This window comes from Triplophysa rosa, linkage group LG18, assembly GCF_024868665.1.
Source record: "Triplophysa rosa linkage group LG18, Trosa_1v2, whole genome shotgun sequence".
Lineage (NCBI taxonomy): Eukaryota > Metazoa > Chordata > Actinopteri > Cypriniformes > Nemacheilidae > Triplophysa > Triplophysa rosa.
This window is the reverse complement of record NC_079907.1, coordinates 23,485,687-23,504,696: the sequence shown is the minus strand read 5'-3', so window position 1 is coordinate 23,504,696 and position 19,010 is coordinate 23,485,687. Positions and strand designations below refer to the sequence as shown.

Here is a 19,010-nt window from a genome sequence, read left to right as displayed (position 1 = left end):
GGGGGGTTGGATGGGTGGGGTTTGGGACTACAGCACATCATCGTCCCTTCATAACTGTTGATCCACTCTAAGTGTGTTGTTTCCATTATTGACTCATTACAGTTGAGTCAGTTTGACTGACCGCTCCATGTATCCGCTTCAAACCAGCGTCATGTCCAGCGTTTCTATAACATCCATCACCCAAACGTTCCAGAACTTCTGTGAAGCGCATTGATGGATGGGCTCCTTTGCACCCTGGATGACGCGTGGGCGTGCTTTTCCAGGAGAATTGTCCAATAAGGGACTAAGGAAAGTTGTTGCGTAAGGGAAATTTCATGTTGGAGCGTTTCAAACATGAGGAGGCAGCACGTTTAACATTTTGTTTAACGAAGTCCGAGTGCATGAAACGCTGTTGAAGCACCCTTTTAAGAATATAAAGATTGTGTGTTTTTTGTACATGACGCTTTTCACATGATCAGACGAAAGTGTTGTGTTGTTGTCAGGATGCGAGGCACGCGGCCGAGGGGGAGATCTACACGAAACTCAATCAGAAGATCGATGAGTTCATTCAGTTAGCCGATTATGAGTGGTGTATGCTGGAGTCAGACGGGCGGGCCAGCGGATATCTCATGGACCTCATTAACTTCCTGCGCAGCACCTTTCAGGTCTTCACACATCTTCCGGTGAGTTCCACGCACTCTCATCATGTCTCTGACAGGAACAGCAAGAGGTTAAAGGGCAGAAATACACCGTTTTATTGAAACGCTCTTAAAAATCTACTTTTAGTAGTACATTTCCAGTGCGTTGTATGAAATAAAGTACTCCTAGACGGTTTCATGCGACACACGTGCCGGCCCGCAGTGAACCTCTGCTCTGAGTTTGCTTATACTGTCACAGTTTCACTTACATGTATATGACCATTTGATTGTGTAGTAATTGTATTCAATTCAGTTTAAACTACTTTTGAGCCACACAATCACAATCAAAAGAAAGGTTGTGAATGAATATTGAGGCATTAATTGATCTCAAGTGCTGAACACGGGCGTGAAATGGAAATGATTGCGACAGGAAGCGTGTAACACTTGAATGTCAGATATGGTCTCACGCGCGGTTGTGTGATGTGTGTGAGTGACACAGACACATGAGTGCAGCTCTCTTCTGTGACATACGGCTGGCCTGCTTCTCTCTCTCTCTCTCTCTCTCTCTCTCTCTCTCTCTCGCTCGCTCACAGTGTACTGTGCTTCTTTAACTTCCTCTTTCGGTTTGAGTGGGAGCGAACGGTTTTCTTTCTGCCAGGCATGCTTGATTTCTTTCTCTCTCCATTTCTTATGGCTTGACTTTCTTTCCCTCTTCGTGTTGTTTTGTTTCTTGGGTTCCGCTCAGAATAACAGCAATGATCACGCGTCAATGTCGGTAAGTAGACCCTCTTCACAGCCTCCAGGACGAGAGTAAGACATGACAGACAATAGAGTGCATGTTGATGTGACGTGTTGGCATGTTGTCCTGATCATATGACCTGACCTTCATTGACACACGTGATCAGTGTTTCTCAGGGACAGAATACATGTACAGATATAGTGCAGATCAAGTGAAATAATCACATCCGCGTGAGCTTTACACTGGTCTCACACTGGTCTCATACTGGTTTTACACTGGTCTCACACTGGTCTTACACTGATGTTACTGGTCTTACACCGGTCTCACACTGGTTTTACACTGGTCTTACTCTGGTTTTACACTGGTCTTACACTGGTCTCACACTGTTTTTTTACACTGGTCTCACACTGTTTTCTTACACTGGTCTTACACTGGTTTTAAACTGGTCTTACACCGGTCTTACACTGGTCTTAAACTGGTCTTACACCGGTCTTACACTGGTCTTAAACTGGTCTTACACCGGTCTTACACTGGTCTTAAACTGGTCTTACACCGGTCTTACACTGGTCTTAAACTGGTCTTACACCGGTCTTACACTGGTCTTAAACTGGTCTTACACCGGTCTTACACTGGTCTTAAACTGGTCTTACACCGGTCTTACACTGGTCTTAAACTGGTCTTACACCGGTCTTACACTGGTCTTAAACTGGTCTTACACCGGTCTTACACTGGTCTTAAACTGGTCTTACACCGGTCTTACACTGGTCTTAAACTGGTCTTACACCGGTCTTACACTGGTCTTAAACTGGTCTTACACCGGTCTTACACTGGTCTTAAACTGGTCTTACACCGGTCTTACACTGGTCTTAAACTGGTCTTACACCGGTCTTACACTGGTCTTAAACTGGTCTTACACCGGTCTTACACTGGTCTTAAACTGGTCTTACACCGGTCTTACACTGGTCTTAAACTGGTCTTACACCGGTCTTACACTGGTCTTAAACTGGTCTTACACCGGTCTTACACTGGTCTTAAACTGGTCTTACACCGGTCTTACACTGGTCTTAAACTGGTCTTACACCGGTCTTACACTGGTCTTAAACTGGTCTTACACCGGTCTTACACTGGTCTTAAACTGGTCTTACACCGGTCTTACACTGGTCTTAAACTGGTCTTACACCGGTCTTACACTGGTCTTAAACTGGTCTTACACCGGTCTTACACTGGTCTTAAACTGGTCTTACACCGGTCTTACACTGGTCTTAAACTGGTCTTACACCGGTCTTACACTGGTCTTAAACTGGTCTTACACCGGTCTTACACTGGTCTTAAACTGGTCTTACACCGGTCTTACACTGGTCTTAAACTGGTCTTACACCGGTCTTACACTGGTCTTAAACTGGTCTCACACCGGTCTTACACCACTGGTCTTAAACTGGTCTTACACCGGTCTTACACTGATGTTACTGGTCTCACACTGGTCTGACACTGGTCTCACACTGGTCTTACACTGGTCTTACACTGGTCTCACACTGGTCTTAGACTGGTCTGACACTGGTTTTAAACTGGTCTTACACCGGTCTTACACTGATGTTACTGGTCTCACACTGGTCTCACACTGGTTTTACACTAGTCTCACACTGTTTTTTTACACTGGTCTCACACTGTTTTCTTACACTGGTTTTAAACTGGTCTTACACAGGTCTTAAACTGGTCTTACAGCGGTCTTACACTGGTCTCACACTGGTCTTACACTGGTCTGACACTGGTTTTAAACTGGTCTTACACCGGTCTTACACTGGTCTTACACCGGTCTTAAACTGGTCTCACACTGGTCTTACACTGGTCTGACACTGATTTTAACCTGGTTTTACACTGGTCTCACACTGGTTTACCACTGTTTTCACACTGGTCTCCCACTGTTCTCACACTGGTCTCACACTGGTCTTACTACTGGTCTCACACTGTTTTCTTACACTGGTCTTACTGGTGTTCAGAAGAGATGAGCATTGTTATGAATGACTGCACATTTGATAAAAGGGCTGCTGGGCTTTTTTCATCATCAGAAAACATGATGACATGATCAATAATCCAGTATGATGACGGTTAACTCGTTGTGTGGTGATCTTAAGAAGTGATGCAATTTAGTATTTTTTAACCTCAGACCTTTACATTTATTCACGATAAACACGTTTTTTCACACGTATCATAGCTTTTCATTGCTAGTACATAAAAAAACTCTGTCAGATGTTCTACCTGACACATGGAGAAATAGTGTTTCTAATGTGATGTTAAAATATCAACTGATATAAGATACAGATGGATGACATCATGAGTGTTGCCATAGAAACACATTCTGACAGCATCAGCAGCTCAGAGGAGGATGACAGTGTAAATGCTGACAGACACACACACACACACACACACACACATTACACGCAGTGAAATCTTATCCTCATGATTCCAGAAGAGTTTGTGTTTACGCACACGTGTGATGAAAACACACAGTAATAGTGTCTGAATAATTCATTTGCTTTATAATGTGTGACAACAACAGTGCAGATGAGCAGACGTGTGTGTGTGTTTGTTTTGTTGTTGTGTTTTTCAGCATGTTTATGTTGTTTGCATGAGTTCATTTGTGATGTGTGTGTTATTACTGACCTCAGTTTGATCTTCATCTCTTATCATCATCTGCGTCCGCTTGCATGAACCCCTCCTGCTGGTGTGTGTGTGTGTGTGTGTGTGTGTGTGTGTGTGTGTGTGTGTGTGTGTGTGAGCTGAAATGATGTTGGGTTTTAGGGATGAAGGGACTCTTGTCATCCTCATGCTGTGTCATCACTTGCACTAGATCTAGTCATATATGATACTTGATGATTACTAGAGAAACCAGATGAAGCTTGTGATCAACACGTGAGCTGATGAAAGGAGGCGTGTGTTTGATGTTTCTCTCTGGTCATTGGTCAGTGAATGCAGAGCTGCACTTTTATAGCTGTGTCATTGCATCACATCATCCAGTTGAAATGAATGCGTTCACAAAAGATGTTTATGGATAGTGATCATAGCTGTGAAGAATCAAATATAAGACATGCATACTGAATATAACCCCTCTACACAGATTTATGTGTGTGTGTGTGTGTGTGTGTGCAGGGTAAGGTTGCGCAGACGGCCTGTATGTCGGCCTGTAAACATCTGGCCACATCACTGATGCAGATGCTGTTGGATTCTGAACTCAAGCAGGTCACCATGGGAGCCGTTCAGCAGTTTAATCTGGACGTCATACAGTGTGAATGTGAGTAACACACAAACATTTACACTCCACCTTGACGTGAAACACGACGGCACCTGTGTTATTCACTCACAAATCTGCTTCTGACATCACATGACACATGACCTTCGGTCTGTGCACATCAAGACGTTTGGAGAGGTTATGTTTGGAGCCTGACAGCTGTGTAGATCTTCTATCAAACATCTTCAGTTTTGTCATGAATGATTTCTGTCTTTATAATGACAGTAAGACCAGTAATTGTGTCGTTGTAATAGTGTGTAATAGTTGTTTGACTGTGTGTGTGCGGTTGTGTTGATGTTACAGACAACTACAACACAATCTCCAGCATGTCTTGTGTTTTCCGTAATAAAAGCAGAAAGGAATCCCAGCGAACATGTCTGAACACACTTGTGTATTCTGTTTCTGTACTCAGTGTTTGCCAGTTCTGAGCCTGTGCCAGGATTCCAGGGAGACACGCTGCAGCTGGCCTTCATCGACCTCAGACAGGTATGTGTGTCTGCGCAGACCAGACCTCAGACAGGTATGTGTGTCTGCGCAGACCAGACCTCTCACAGCTGTGTGTGTCTGCGCAGACAAGACCTCTCACAGGTGTGTGTGTGTCTGCGCAGCGAGACCTCTCACAGCTGTGTGTGTCTGCGCAGACAAGACCTCTCACAGCTGTGTGTGTGTGTGTCTGCGCAGCGAGACCTCTCACAGGTATGTGTGTCTGCGCAGACCACACCTCTCACAGGTATGTGTGTCTGCGCAGACAAGACCTCTCACAGGTGTGTGTGTGTGTGTGTGTGTGTGTGTGTGTCTGCGCAAATGAGACCTCTCACAGGTGTGTGTGTCTGTGCAGACGAGACCTCTCACAGGTGTGTGTGTTTGTCTGTGTATATGGAGCTGATGTGAGCAGTCTTTACTTCAGGTGTGTGTTGTTGTGTTGTTGTGTTGTTTGGAGTTTGGCCCGATGTGAATCAGGCCTTAATCTGTGCCTGAGGTGCAAGTGTGAGGTCATGTCGAGCTGTGTCGTATAGAGATTGAGGGTGTTACACTGACAGTTGACTCCAGACTCATTTAGAGACGACTGGAGTCGAGCGCTTCATGCAGCTCTTACGACCGCTGCGTAATTTCAGTTTTAGTCCTTGCTGTGAATCACACACACACACATACTTCTGCTCGTGGGTCTTTGCGCGTGTCATCTGTTGACGTGATGTTGCCCTGGTCCTCGAAGAGTTCTGAAGCTCAGACACACTCACAGATAAGCAAACCTTCCCATCGTGCAGTGCGTCTCTAGAGCAGTGGTTCTTAAACTTCTTCATTGTGAGGTCCCCTTTGTGTAGCGTGCATCGCTCGGTGCCGCCCCAAATAAGGACTTGTAATCTTAAAGGGACAGTTCACCTTCAAAATGGAAATTCTGTCATCATTTACACGCCCTCTTGTCATTTCAAACCTGTATGAACACAAAATGTTTTTTTTGAGGAATATTTTGAAGAATGTTGTTAACAGCGCCGCCATTTGCTTGCATTGGTTACAGTAAAAGTGAATGGGGGGCTGTGCTGTTCTGTTACCAACATTCTTCAAAATATCTTCTTTTGTGTTCTGCGGAAGAAAGAAACTCATACAGGTTTGACATGACGAGAGGGCGTGTAAGTTATTCAGTTACACAATGCTGAAACATCAATTATTTTGGTTGGTGGTCTTGTTTTTCTGATGTTTGATTGCTTAAAATCTATGAAAATTTTCTGTATTTCATAAAATGCCACAAAATCTGTGGCCCCCCTGGATCCATCTTGGGCCCCCCAGTTTGAGGACCACAGCACTAGAGCCACAAACATGTTTTAATTGGTTTCATGATGACGTCTGCACACATTTACAAGCACAGTGTTGTTGTGTGTGACATCACAGCAGGAGCGGTAAACATCCGTCAGTTAAACACACACACGACTCACGGGGGTCACCATCATCATGATTCATTGATATTGATTCAGTGAAGTTCAATGTGTCCCGAATGTTGATGTGATGTGAGGATTAAAGGTTATCTACAGGTCACACGGGGATTTAAAGTGCTTACTCACTGCTCCCCAACAAGTGCCCTACATATAACCCCCTGCCCCGACATCAGCCCCTGACCCCCTCACACACACACACGTCTGGTTTACTATCTCAGTGGGGACAGTCCATAGGTGTAATGTTTTTTATACCGTACAAACTGTGTATTCTATCCCCTAACCCTAAAGATCGTAGAAAACTTTTTGCATTTTTCGATTAAAAAGAAAGATTGTTCTGTGACACGAGTCCCCATGTGTTGGTGTGCATTCAGGTTTAGGTCCCCACCGGGATAGAAAAACATGAACACACACACTCAGTGTAGCGTTATTAGTGTTCAGTGGTGAATGTCTTTGTGTGTAATTGATATAAAGAGCTGTGAAACACTTGTGTAGATGTTAGTGATGATCTCTACCGCTCTCGGGTGTTTCTCTTTCTTGTCTTCAAGCTTCTGGATCTGTTCATGGTTTGGGATTGGTCCACATATCTGGCTGACTACGGGCAGCCCACCTCCAAATACCTGCGGGTGAATCCCTCCACGGCTCTCGCTCTTTTAGAAAAGTGAGTATTCTCCTTCTCATGCGGAATGCTTTCACGTTAAAGTTACTGTATGTTGACGAGTGTCCAGTGTTTGTTTCTTGTGAAGATGCAGTCAAGGTTGTAATAGATGATCTTTCTCCTCTTGTTTTACTTACTAACCAATGGCAGAGTCAACAGAGGGTATGTAGACGTGTGTTTCTGCAGGAATGTCTTCTCTTGTATCGTCATTTATTTCTTCCACACATGAATGGATGTTGGTTTGACACAGAGCCGAGTATTTCTGAGTATCATCTTCATGATGTCATTCATACGTCACTACGCGTTTAGTTTTGATCATGCTGATTGATGTCTTTATATCACGTACACACACTGACTTCACCTGAATGTTGTCTTGCGATGATGTGTTTCACAGGATGAAGGACACAGGGAAGAAGAACAACATCTTCTCTCAGTTCAGAAAGAACGACCGCGACAAACAGAAGCTCATCGAGACGGTGGTGAAGCAGCTGAGGAGTCTGGTGAACGGCATGTCCCAGCATTCCTAGAGTCTTCACGCACCGCACCGCATCACACATACTACAGGAGAAATCCACCAACATCTCAGAAGTGCTGTGAGACGACGGCATCTCCTGCTGTCTGCCAGAATACCCCCCACTCGCTTAATGATGTCCATACAGGGCAGAAAGAGAACCCAAGACGTTGTGCTGTCATGTTTTGTAATGTATTTTTAAAGGAGTTATGTTTTGTACGTTGTGACGGGGCAATGATTCTAATGTGACGCTCGATGGAGCGAGAGAGAGAGACGGCTGATGGTCATGATGATCATATGGATGATGTTTTTATTGTAAATATTTTTACATCTATATTTAACAGTGCTATGGAATCCTGCTTCCCGAGTCAAACGTGACTCACGTTGGGTGACATTTGCATGAGAATGACTCCGTTTTCATTTTTAGTTGACAAACCTTGCTAAAACTCGACTGGTGCATTAACGGCACTCGTCCATGTAAGAGAACGGCTACATTTCACTAAATGCACCAGAGAATTCTATTTCATTTTTCTTTTCTCAGGGCAAAAGGAAAGCTTTTGGTTCAGATGCTTTAGAATCTCATTGGAAGAAACTAAATGAGCAATAATTGGTCAGGATACACATTCAAGCTTAACTTTATTCTTCACTTAGTTTTCTTTCAACGGACATTTTGCACTGAATATGATTTAAACTGTATGCTTATGTATTTAAAGTACATTGTATATGGCACAATATTTTGTTAAAAGGGTAAAAAATGGAATGTAAAGATTGAACTTTGATCTGTTCTCTAAACACAACCCAACACTTTGTCCGATGTCTGTGTTCAGTCCTCTGATGGCTGTGACGACACTAATATGAAAAGAACTCTATGAACAGATCAGCAGTTAATGTACATCTGAAAGAGTGCAAAAGCAGATAGAAACACACATTAATAACATTTCAACTGTTTCATTCGACATTAACCAATGACCTGTAAAGCTGTTTGGGCGTGGAAGGGTTTCATATTCAAAATGAAAGTGTCATCCTGACATTGAAATCTCTCACCGGTTTCACACAAAACCCACTCGTTTAATTAAACCGTGTCATGAAAATACATTTCATCAGTTGTTTTTGATTCCATATTCTTCAACATATTTTCCTCGTGTGTAACTTTATGCAGCATTGCATTCCGCTGCTGAAATGTTTTCTTTGTTTTATTACGGTTTCCAAAAAGTTCTTCAGTAGGATTTATTGATGCTCAACTCTGCTCTGATTTTTTCATTTCCTTCCTTCTGTCAATAAAAACAAGTCTAATAAATGAGTCCATTGTTTGCACTGTTTAGTAATGTGTTCATTCAGAAAGAATTAAAGAATTAATTTCAGTAACTTGATCTAATCTACAATGAATTATAAAGGTTTGCATTTAATGCCCATATTTGGGGCAAACAGTCAGGCATAAATGATAGTTTCACATTTTACAACTCTTTAATCATGTAATCAAATCCTTGTCCTTCGATGGATATATTTCATACTTGTGCCCTTTTAATATGTGAAAATAAGTCGATCTGTTTTTTATAAATGGATCATAAGAAAACTATTCACCAAACAAAGTAATAATATATGTGGTATATCGATGTCATTGTTGAACTTTGTGAAATGTATACTATGTTAGATTTGTTTGTATGTAACATTAGACGTTTCACTTCTTTACAATTTTTATTTTTCAAGCATGTTTGTTTGTCTCTCTTCACATTATCCCACACAAGATATGATCACATTCAGATGATCATTTTAAAACATTGTGAGATTTCTGTGGTTATGTGTATTAGCCCACAAGGTGATAGAAATCTAGAAATAAAAAATGATAGAATGTAAAAATCAGATTAGGCTATATAACATTTCAAAGGAGAGTTAACGTTAAAGATCAAACTTGGATACTGTCATGAGTCTCAGTGGTTCACTTTCTCCATCTCTACCTTCATGTCATTGTGTTCAACACTTTTACAACACAGACATATTCGTTTGAGAAGTGACATCATCAACAAGTGACTCATAAACAATCGTCTAGATGTAAACATCTGATGGTTTTGTTCTGCAGCAGTGTTTTAAATGAGGTGATTTCACTTCAAGTGTGTCTTCATTATTGTGGCCCTTTAGTGAACCCCCCACACGCACGCACGCGCGCGCACGCACACACACACACACACACACACACACACACACGCCCCGCGGTGCTCACAGTTCAAACTGCGTTCGCGGGTCCATTCACTACCTATAGCTGTGCCACGCGTCACCAAACAACAAGCCATCAAACACCTGACGTCACCATACACGAGAAGAGAAATATGATTGACATATCTAATCTCAAATCACTTCATATGAGCACAGGTGACAAGAGCGACTCATTGCGGAAAGACAACGTGTTATACTTCAAGAACGAGATGATTTTCTCAACAGCCTCATCTTTATATCTACAGATAAATGTATGTGCGCATATGTCTACACTGACATAAGTGACGAACTACACGCATCCTGTGAAAACTCATCACTGCAGAGATTAGTGGAATGATGCTCTGATGAAGGACAGACAGCAGCACGAGAGATGATGCGCGCGCTGTTTGATGGACAGTGAACTTGGCGAGTTCACATAGATGTCAGGGTCCGAGCCGCGGGGTCACCAGCAGGTCACCAGGCTTGGCGCGCGCGCGCACGCACACACACACGCGCGCGCATACGTGTGATTTATAAATGTTTCAAATAGGAAAGAATACTAATTTCCTGTATGTTTATAGGAGTTTGACATGATCACAAAATCAATAAAACGCTGTTTTTAAAGTGATAAAAACTGCATTTGGCTACCGTTTGTATGAATTATTGAAAGACAAGTCAAATGAAATAATGTCATTTACAAAGTGCAGCGGCAAAATGTTTTGAAAACTTCCCAATTGTCATGACTGTTAGAGTGATGTAATGAAGTGAGCAGCAGATGATCAAAGTGAATAAATAAATGATAATTGACTGCAGTTTGAACCATACTTGAACTTCAGGTCTGAGGTTTAATCAGTTTGTCAGGTTAAAGAATGTCACAGTGTGCTGCGAGGTAAAGGCGCCTCATGATGCGCAAAATGCACAAATAAGGCCAAGTTTGAAGGTTGAACGCTCGAGTCACGCTGAAGAATAAATATGGCAATAGTGGCTTAACACGTGAATGTGTTGCTTACACAGACACATGCCTAAAATACCCTTGCACATGGGTAAGTCATGCGTGCGCCCTCGTCTCCATCCCCGCGCGCACACTACGAGAGGTGAAATGCGGGGCAGAGACACATCAAAGAATGAAGAGAGAGCAAACGCGTGGAGCCGTTCCGTCTCTCTCTCCCTCTGACCGACTTACCAGCTTGTTTTTCCCCTTCCCTTGCACGTTATGGCTGTCGTAAAAGCAGTCATACCCAGTTGTGTGTGGGCGTTTGCTCGTCGTGTACCGGTAACCTTGCGCTGCTCCATTACTCTTTAAGCTGACCCGGGTTTGAACCCATCGGCACAACACGACCGTCATATTTGTGATATTAGTGCACAGTTGACTGAAAACATACAGCAGTGTGGTGGGCCTATACGGCAGGTTAAAGTCTATTGTGAGATTCGATTCCAAGCGATGGTGATCACACGCAACACAAACAGCAGCAGCAGCACGCTGATGTGATTTCATTGAAATGCATTTCTTTATTAGCAGAAGTGTACGTGCGTGTTAAGGGTTTTGAGGAGCCCCCGCGCCTCGAGATGGGGACAAAAAGGCACATTTAAGGGATTTAAAATGTAAAAGCTTCACAGTTTTTTAAGCTGTTCTCAATTAAATCCTCCGCGGCGTTCCTGATGGCACACAAGCCCAGAGTAATCCGCGTAAACGACGGGAAGGTTCTCAACAAAAGCGCCTCGGATGCGTCCCTTTGTGTCGGGGAATTAACACCTTTTCAAAGTGAAATCTCTGGATTGTCCGCCTGCTACAGGAGGTGGTATTAAAATGTGCCTGTAACAAATGGCTCGGGGTTTGAGCGGCTTCTGGCCTGTGGGCGGGGCGAGATGACGCCACAATTAAAGATGAACTTTGCGTGAACTAATTTATCTGAGGAAGGTAACGGGAGGCAACCTGCGCGCCGTGGATATATAAGGACGCGCGAGCGCCGAGTCTCTCAGTTTGCGCGTAAAGACGCGTCTCTTCTCCAAACTCGAGCTAGATCGTTGCGCGTTTCGGCATGGGGCTGTACACTCTCCTGATCACTTTTCTCTGCACCATCGTGCTCCCGGTGTTGCTCTTTCTTGCCGCCGTCAGACTGTGGGAGATGTTGATGGTTCGGCGCGTGGATCCGAGCTGTGGTCTCCCGCTGCCGCCGGGCACCATGGGTTTACCGTTCATCGGCGAGACGCTTCAGCTCATCCTGCAGGTACGCGTGCGCTTCGACTGTTGCATTTGTCTGTTGTTTTTACCCGTGCCATTAACGCCTTGCGCTCGCATTTACAGAGACGAAAATTCCTAAGGATGAAACGGCAGAAGTACGGGTGCATCTACAGAACGCACCTCTTCGGAAACCCTACCGTCCGAGTGATGGGAGCCGATAACGTGAGACAGATTCTACTGGGCGAACACAAACTGGTGTCCGTTCAGTGGCCGGCCTCGGTCAGAACTATCCTGGGCTCTGACACGCTGTCCAATGTTCACGGCGCGCAGCACAAAAACAAGAAAAAGGTAAGAGTGCTGGAGTTTGTTGCGTGCTTGGCCACTTCTCTCTTTGCGTTGAAACGAAACGGAGGCGCCGACTGACCGTGTGCACGGTGTGTTTAGGCCATCATGAAAGCGTTCTCCAGAGATTCCCTGCAGCATTACATCCCGGTGATCCAGCAGGAGGTGAAGAGCGCCGTGCGCGACTGGCTGCAGAAAGACGGATGTGTGCTGGTTTACCCGGAGATGAAGCGCCTCATGTTCCGCATCGCCATGAGAATCCTGCTGGGCTTCCAGCCCGAGCAGATCAAGACGGACGAGGGGGAATTAGTGGAAGCTTTCGAGGAGATGATCAAGAACTTGTTCTCGTTGCCCATCGACGTTCCTTTCAGTGGTTTGTACAGGGTGAGTAATACACAGGCGTTGGCTCCTGAAATAAACCTCATCAAACGGCAGCGTGCTTATTTCTTTCTTTCTTTCTTTCTTTCTTTCTTTCTTTCTTTCTTTCTTTCTTTCTTTCTTTCTTTCTTTCTTTCTTTCTTTCTTTCTTTCTTTCTTTCTTTCTTTCTTTCTTTCTTTCTTTCTTTCTTTCTTTCTTTCTTTCTTTCTTTCTTTCTTTCTCTCTCTCTGCGTTTGTTTCCGACAGGGTCTAAAAGCACGCGATTTCATTCATTCCAAAATTGAGGAGAACATCAGGAAGAAAATTCAGGATGGTGATAACGAAAATGAGCAGGAGTACAAAGACGCTCTTCAGCTGTTGATCGAGAATAGTAGCAGAAGCGACGAGCCGTTCAGTTTACAGGTAAGCTAAATCTCCCCAGCGCACACGTCAGAAGCCTCCAAATCCGCCGCGGTCACAAATGTATAATGCTCTGTGTTTTTTCCTCCAGGCGATGAAGGAGGCTGCCACTGAGCTTCTGTTTGGAGGTCATGAGACCACCGCCAGTACCGCCACCTCTCTGGTGATGTTCTTGGCTCTCAATCCAGACGTGGTGCAGAAGGTCAGAGAGGAGCTTCAGGAGAAGGTATGACTCTCTCGGTGTCTCTGAAGCACATACTAGATATGATGCGTGTGTTCTGATGGAATGATGTTGTTATTGGCAGGTTGAAACGGGCGTCTATTCTCCTGGAAAGACTCCGAGCATGGAGCTGTTGGAACAGCTGAAGTACACCGGATGTGTGATTAAAGAAACGCTGCGGCTCAATCCGCCCGTACCCGGAGGATTCCGAGTGGCACTCAAAAGCTTTGAACTCAACGTAAGTTTACCTTTCACGCCTTCACGATGAGGCTTTATTTTGGCTAAACGCATTGGGTCTAAACCCTTGTTCTGTTCTGTTCAGGGTTACCAGATTCCCAAAGGCTGGAATGTCATCTACAGCATTTGTGACACACACGACGTCGCTGAGGTTTTCCCGAACAAAGATGACTTCCAACCCGAGCGATTCCTGAGCAAAGCCACGGAAGACGCTTCCAGGTTTAACTACATTCCCTTCGGAGGCGGCTCACGGATGTGTGTGGGAAAAGAGTTCGCCAAAGTGTTGCTCAAGATCTTCTTAGTCGAGTTAACGCAGCAATGCAACTGGATTCTGTCCAACGGACCCCCGACCATGAAAACCGGCCCAACGGTTTATCCAGTAGACAATCTGCCCACCAAATTCACTTGTTACAATAGAAATGAATCCAGAAATCAACATGAGCTTTGTACATTTTATAGATAGAGACAGATTATAGATATTTTAGATGAGATTTTATTTTTTGTTTATATGAAAGATGTGTATATAGGTCTATTCAAGAAAAACAAAGGCACTCTACTTTTTTATGGATCTTCTCTCGTGTATATTCGTCATGTCCATTTTTGTACTATATTATTTAATTTTCTCTGGTTATTGTCTGGACTTTATTTAATAAAACAAGTTCTTTTAAAGTTGAACGGACGTCGTCGTTCTTTTATTGCTGGTATCAGACTTTTCTTTCTCAATTGAAACCAATCCGTTTGGGGTTAAATAAATGATATGATAATAAATGTGAACAAATGCATTGTAAATGCAGAAAAAGATGAAAGGGCATTAAAATCAAACAATCTGTGACAATAAAGCAACAATAATAGGTGTAGTCCATGTCGACAGGAGCGCTCTGGTTTGATTTCTGGTGCGTCTCCCGCCTCACAGGGGTCACGTGGAAGACACGCTTGTCCTGGAGTGACTCGGCGCTGAGACGCGCGTGCTTGACATCTTCATGTTCAGTCATCCTATGGCTGCACACGCACGTCTCAGCTGAACTTTTCCTCCTGTAAAGAACGTCTGTCCGGCCCATTGTTTGACATCAGAGGCGACAACAAAACCTTTTATTCACAGAGGCATGTTTTGTCCGAGTATAGACAGAATTTATAGCGCGCAAATGAAAGCGCCTTGTTTTCAAAGCCAACATGTGTTGAGTAAATCAGTGGAACTGAGAGTCTCCTCTTTTATTTCAACCTCAACCTAAACAAGATGTCAACATTTTCTGAAGCTGTTTGCCTGCGCGGAATGCTTTTAACACGTTGCGTTCATGTTATATACAATCATATTGTGATTCTCTTGTGTCCCGTTCATCCACCAGACGAGAAGCTCATGAAAGTTTGTGCCAGCACACCTCACTTTAACAATCCACACAATTACAATCCTTACAAATACTATCTGTACGATACAAATACTATAGTGTACAATAACATTTACTATAGTACATCACAGCAAATGACGTCCTGCTGTATTCATTTTAATAAAGGGGAAAACACTATAGTCTGACTGTGATTGTGTGATTGATGTGTTATAATGTCATGTGTGATATGGAAATGAGAGAGAGCAGTGAAGTGAAACCTCTTTATCATTAGCATGAGGCTGAATGAGAAGCATTGACACGTCTGATATCTCAATCGGATTAGCTATTAGCAGCCCATTGCTATTATTGATAATCAAGAGGGGGTTTTTCACGGCTCCTCAGGGTCAAGAAGAGTTCAGTCATTTACTGAAGGAGGCACGACCTCACAGCGACATTCATTTAGCCGGTGCTCCTCACTCTCAAGTCTGCTTTCTACAATTGATGATCATAATGAGCTGGAAATATTCAAAGGCCAACTGTGAAGAAATCACGCTTCATGCTCACCTCATTTAAAGATGACGCTCGTATTATTTTTTGTGGCATCACTGTTGCTTTAACCTGAAGTTAGAGATTTCACTTTACTGCAGAACGTCTGTGGCGTGACTAGGAACGACACCTCAACTATCTCATGTGCTCTGTGAATCTAATCTGATCTGAAGTCGGCTGATGGATGAAGCGGAAACACAAGCAAAAGATGACAGGTTTGATTCACATGGTTACTGTGTTTTGATAAATGGTCACAATGTCATGTTAAGTGAAGATGAGCTCAACCTCGAGCGTTTCACACGCCAGCGAGCATCAGTCAGTTGATGTAAAGAAGAAGAGTTTGTGTAAATAGAGACATCAGCAGAGAATGATAAACGAGTAGCTCAGGTTTCTGGCTTTGAACCGTAACACAAGGCCGTTATACAATCCAAGCAAATCTTGAGAACGGGAACCGAAATATCTATTGAGAGTCATGATGATAAATAGATCCAGCAGCAGCAGCGTTCAGAGTGGAGGATGATGATGGGGTCAGCATGCTCTTTAAAGGACATTTAAACCGGTTGGACGTCCACAGGTTACTCACAAACATTACAGTGAAGGGGATTGAAAGAGATGAAACCACACAGAAACGCATCAGATGGCATCATGAAGAGCTGTATTCACAAAACAATAAAGAGTTTCAAACATCAAAAGATGATTTGCAGACATCCCTAACTAACTAACTTGTTACACAGATCAAATTCAACATCACACAGGCCCGGTTTCACGGACCAGGTTTAAGGCTAGTCCCAGACTAAAATGAATGTGTGACCTGTCTTAACTGAACATAACTTGCCCAGAAATATCTTCAAATATGTCAGCGCCATTGTTTTGTCTCGAGATGCACACCAGTAGTGTATTCTTCTAAGACATTTTTATAAAAGCGACATAAATATCTTCATTCAACTGAGGCATAGTCCTGGCTTAAGCTAAACTGTCTCTGTCAAACCAGGCCATTATGTTTATTATTAACCCAACTGTCCAACATTCACCAGCATTTTCTTAGACTAAACTTAAAGACATCACAAACATTAGATCAATCACAAACACAGTTATTCAAAACCTAAAGCTCTTCTTTCATGAGCTCCTCTGTACATTTCTGTACAAGACTGAAAGAAATTGGCAGAGAGATGTTTAAAATTCACTGTAAAAACAAAAGCTAGATTGAAACCAAACTTTTTATTTCTTGTGTTTATTTATGTTTTTGCTGGTTGTGAATACAGTATTACTGTACACGGTACGAAAACAAAAATTCTGGAGCACACAATGTATTGTTGAGGGACTCACAGCATTTATGTTCGCAAAAATTGTGGCATCATTAAGGATATGGTTGTGTATATTTCACGAATTCTAATAGCGTTATTGGCCAAAACCAAATTCACGATAGCCGTCTCTTGCTCTTCAGTGAACATGTGACCTCGCCCATCATGAAACCTTCGCCTTTTCACTCTGTAGAAGATTCAGGAACAGTGCGAGTGTGTGCCATAAACTGTAACATAATATACTATTTTATACAATATGGTCAGAATGTCTTCTTACAGTCGGCTGTACTGTTGTACAGTGTGACACCTCACCAGACTGTGACCAATGCAGTGCACCGTAGTAAATGAATGCAAGCGTACTACTGTAAAATACTGTATATGTATTATAGCCTTCTGTTTGTGTACATTAGATCATGTGTGCATTACAGTAGATTGGTACATACCTGTTCTCATTTCTAAAGGTTCGAATGATACCTGCCATTGTAAATCGACTCAAATTGGGCTGGACTCTCTGTACAGCCTCTCTTGTTGTTACAGTAAACCGTGGTTTATCACATGATCAATGGACTGTAGCCCTGATCTCATTCAAGACCACACTTCTTGTTCCTCGTCTTCCTCCTCTTCTTCCGACTCCTCCTCTAATTCCACCTCTGCCTCGTCCTCTGGCTCTCCCTCCAACTCCCCTTACTCTGTCTACATTGTTTGCATCCATTGCTCAAAACCTGATTGGTTGCTGTTAAGTAAAGCACATGTGAGGCACTGAAGAATTAGTGTGGCATTTTGATTGGTTGTGTTTGAAAAAGGAAATCAATATACTTCCTGTAAGATCTTTGTGTGTTACATAGAGAATTGTGTGTTGTGTTTTGCAAAAAGTGTTTTGTGAAACTGAAAACTGAGTCAAAGGTCGAGAATTAGTGTATGGTTTTGCCGATTTGGTGTGTGGTTCTGGTGTTTGAGTGTCAGGTTTCAGAAATTGTGTGACAAGTAAACATTTTGTGTGTAAGCAGTTGAAAAAAACTGTAAAGCTTGTAAATGTTGAAATGTATTTCTGTAACATCACGAGTAAAACAGAAACCATCATCCAGACATCAAGGGAAGTGAAGACATTTAAGAGTCAATAACAGCGAGAGGTTCAGAGACGTTCTGACAACATTCAGACGCTGATATCTGAAGACGACACAAGTTCACACACGCGCACACACGCACACACACACGCACACACACACGCACACACACACACACACACCAATGCCTTCAGTTTCACACCAGCAACAATAAATCTACAACATCCAAACTCCTCAGGATCCAGTTCCTGCTGTAACATTGAATGTCATCTGTTTACTAACAAACACATGAAAGCATATTCCAGAAGAGATATTCAAATAAAACAGGAAACGTCATGTTTGAATTTTCTTTCATGTCCATCATAAAACCCAACAGGAAACACATTTGATACAAATATCTACAGCTCATCTGTAACACTTGAAATAATACTTTGAGAGCTGTGCAATGTATACAATCCCTACAGTATATATGTGTGTGTGTACATACATGTGTGTACACATATTACTTTCAAGGTTTATCTTGTTTTTCTGTGTGCGTTCAACTCGTGTTGTTTTTCTTGGGTTTGGTTTTCTTGTACAGCTGCTTTGATAAAAATGAACTTTGAATTGAATGAAAGATGAAAAGTTAATAAATATATTTATTTTAAAAACAGCATATAGAGAGGGAATAAATGGAATGGAATGAAGGGGTGGCTTGTGACTGTGATGTGTGTTTTGGGTCGGCGAGGACAGATGTTTATGTGGGATGTGAAGCAGAGTTCAGGTTTAATAACAGTCATAAAGATCTTTGTGTTTTGTTGATGTGTAGCTCAGTGAAGGCTGATGCACTTGAAGAATGAAAGTGAGATAACCTGTAGATGTGACACATACCACACAAAGTGCAAAAGTTCACTCCAGCCATGAACTTTATCACCGCTCCAGTTTTTCGACTGTGTGTCACCCAAAGATAACAGTAATAAAACGTTCTTCATGGGTTGCAGTCTCATGTTATTCCAATGTCTTAAGCTTACTTATGTTTTCAAAAGCTGTCGAGATTGCTTCATGACAAACCATAGGACGTCTTTTAGTTTTTAGTTCTTCGGTGAGATG

General features: G+C 42.9%; 2 protein-coding genes across 4 annotated transcripts in view; both read left to right on the top strand.

Annotated features, from left to right (window-relative positions):
- exoc6 (exocyst complex component 6) overlaps nt 1-9,026 on the top strand; it is a 35,117-nt gene extending 26,091 nt beyond the window's left edge. Inside the window, exons 18-23 of one of the 3 annotated variants that reach the window (XM_057358093.1) lie at nt 483-662; nt 1,363-1,392; nt 4,504-4,645; nt 5,055-5,128; nt 7,119-7,231; nt 7,623-9,026. In XM_057358093.1, coding sequence (XP_057214076.1) covers nt 483-662; nt 1,363-1,392; nt 4,504-4,645; nt 5,055-5,128; nt 7,119-7,231; nt 7,623-7,755 — 672 coding nt within the window. In that variant the 3' untranslated portion in view covers nt 7,756-9,026. Of the gene's footprint in view, nt 1-482; nt 663-1,362; nt 1,393-4,503; nt 4,646-5,054; nt 5,129-7,118; nt 7,232-7,378 lie in introns of all 3 variants that reach the window. The other 2 variants (XM_057358095.1, XM_057358094.1) reach the window with 2 other exon arrangements.
- Nucleotides 9,027-11,677: 2,651 nt separating this feature from the next.
- LOC130568892 (cytochrome P450 26A1) lies at nt 11,678-14,341 on the top strand. Its single transcript, XM_057358096.1, has 7 exons — nt 11,678-12,157; nt 12,235-12,459; nt 12,556-12,837; nt 13,079-13,234; nt 13,323-13,457; nt 13,537-13,689; nt 13,774-14,341. The coding sequence occupies exons 1-7, from the start codon at nt 11,969-11,971 to the stop codon at nt 14,149-14,151; spliced, it is 1,518 nt and encodes a 505-aa protein (XP_057214079.1). The 5' UTR covers nt 11,678-11,968; the 3' UTR covers nt 14,152-14,341.
- Nucleotides 14,342-19,010: the final 4,669 nt, after the last annotated feature.

What these genes read in the sequence shown, in the direction of transcription:
- LOC130568892 (XM_057358096.1), top strand. Translation starts at nt 11,969, where the DNA reads ATGGGGCTGTACACTCTCCTGATCACTTTTCTCTGCACCATCGTGCTC. An exon ending in CGCTTCAGCTCATCCTGCAG is followed by an intron (nt 12,158 to 12,234) that starts GTACGCGTGCGC and finishes TCGCATTTACAG; the next exon opens with AGACGAAAATTCCTAAGGAT. An exon ending in CTTTCAGTGGTTTGTACAGG is followed by an intron (nt 12,838 to 13,078) that starts GTGAGTAATACA and finishes TGTTTCCGACAG; the next exon opens with GGTCTAAAAGCACGCGATTT.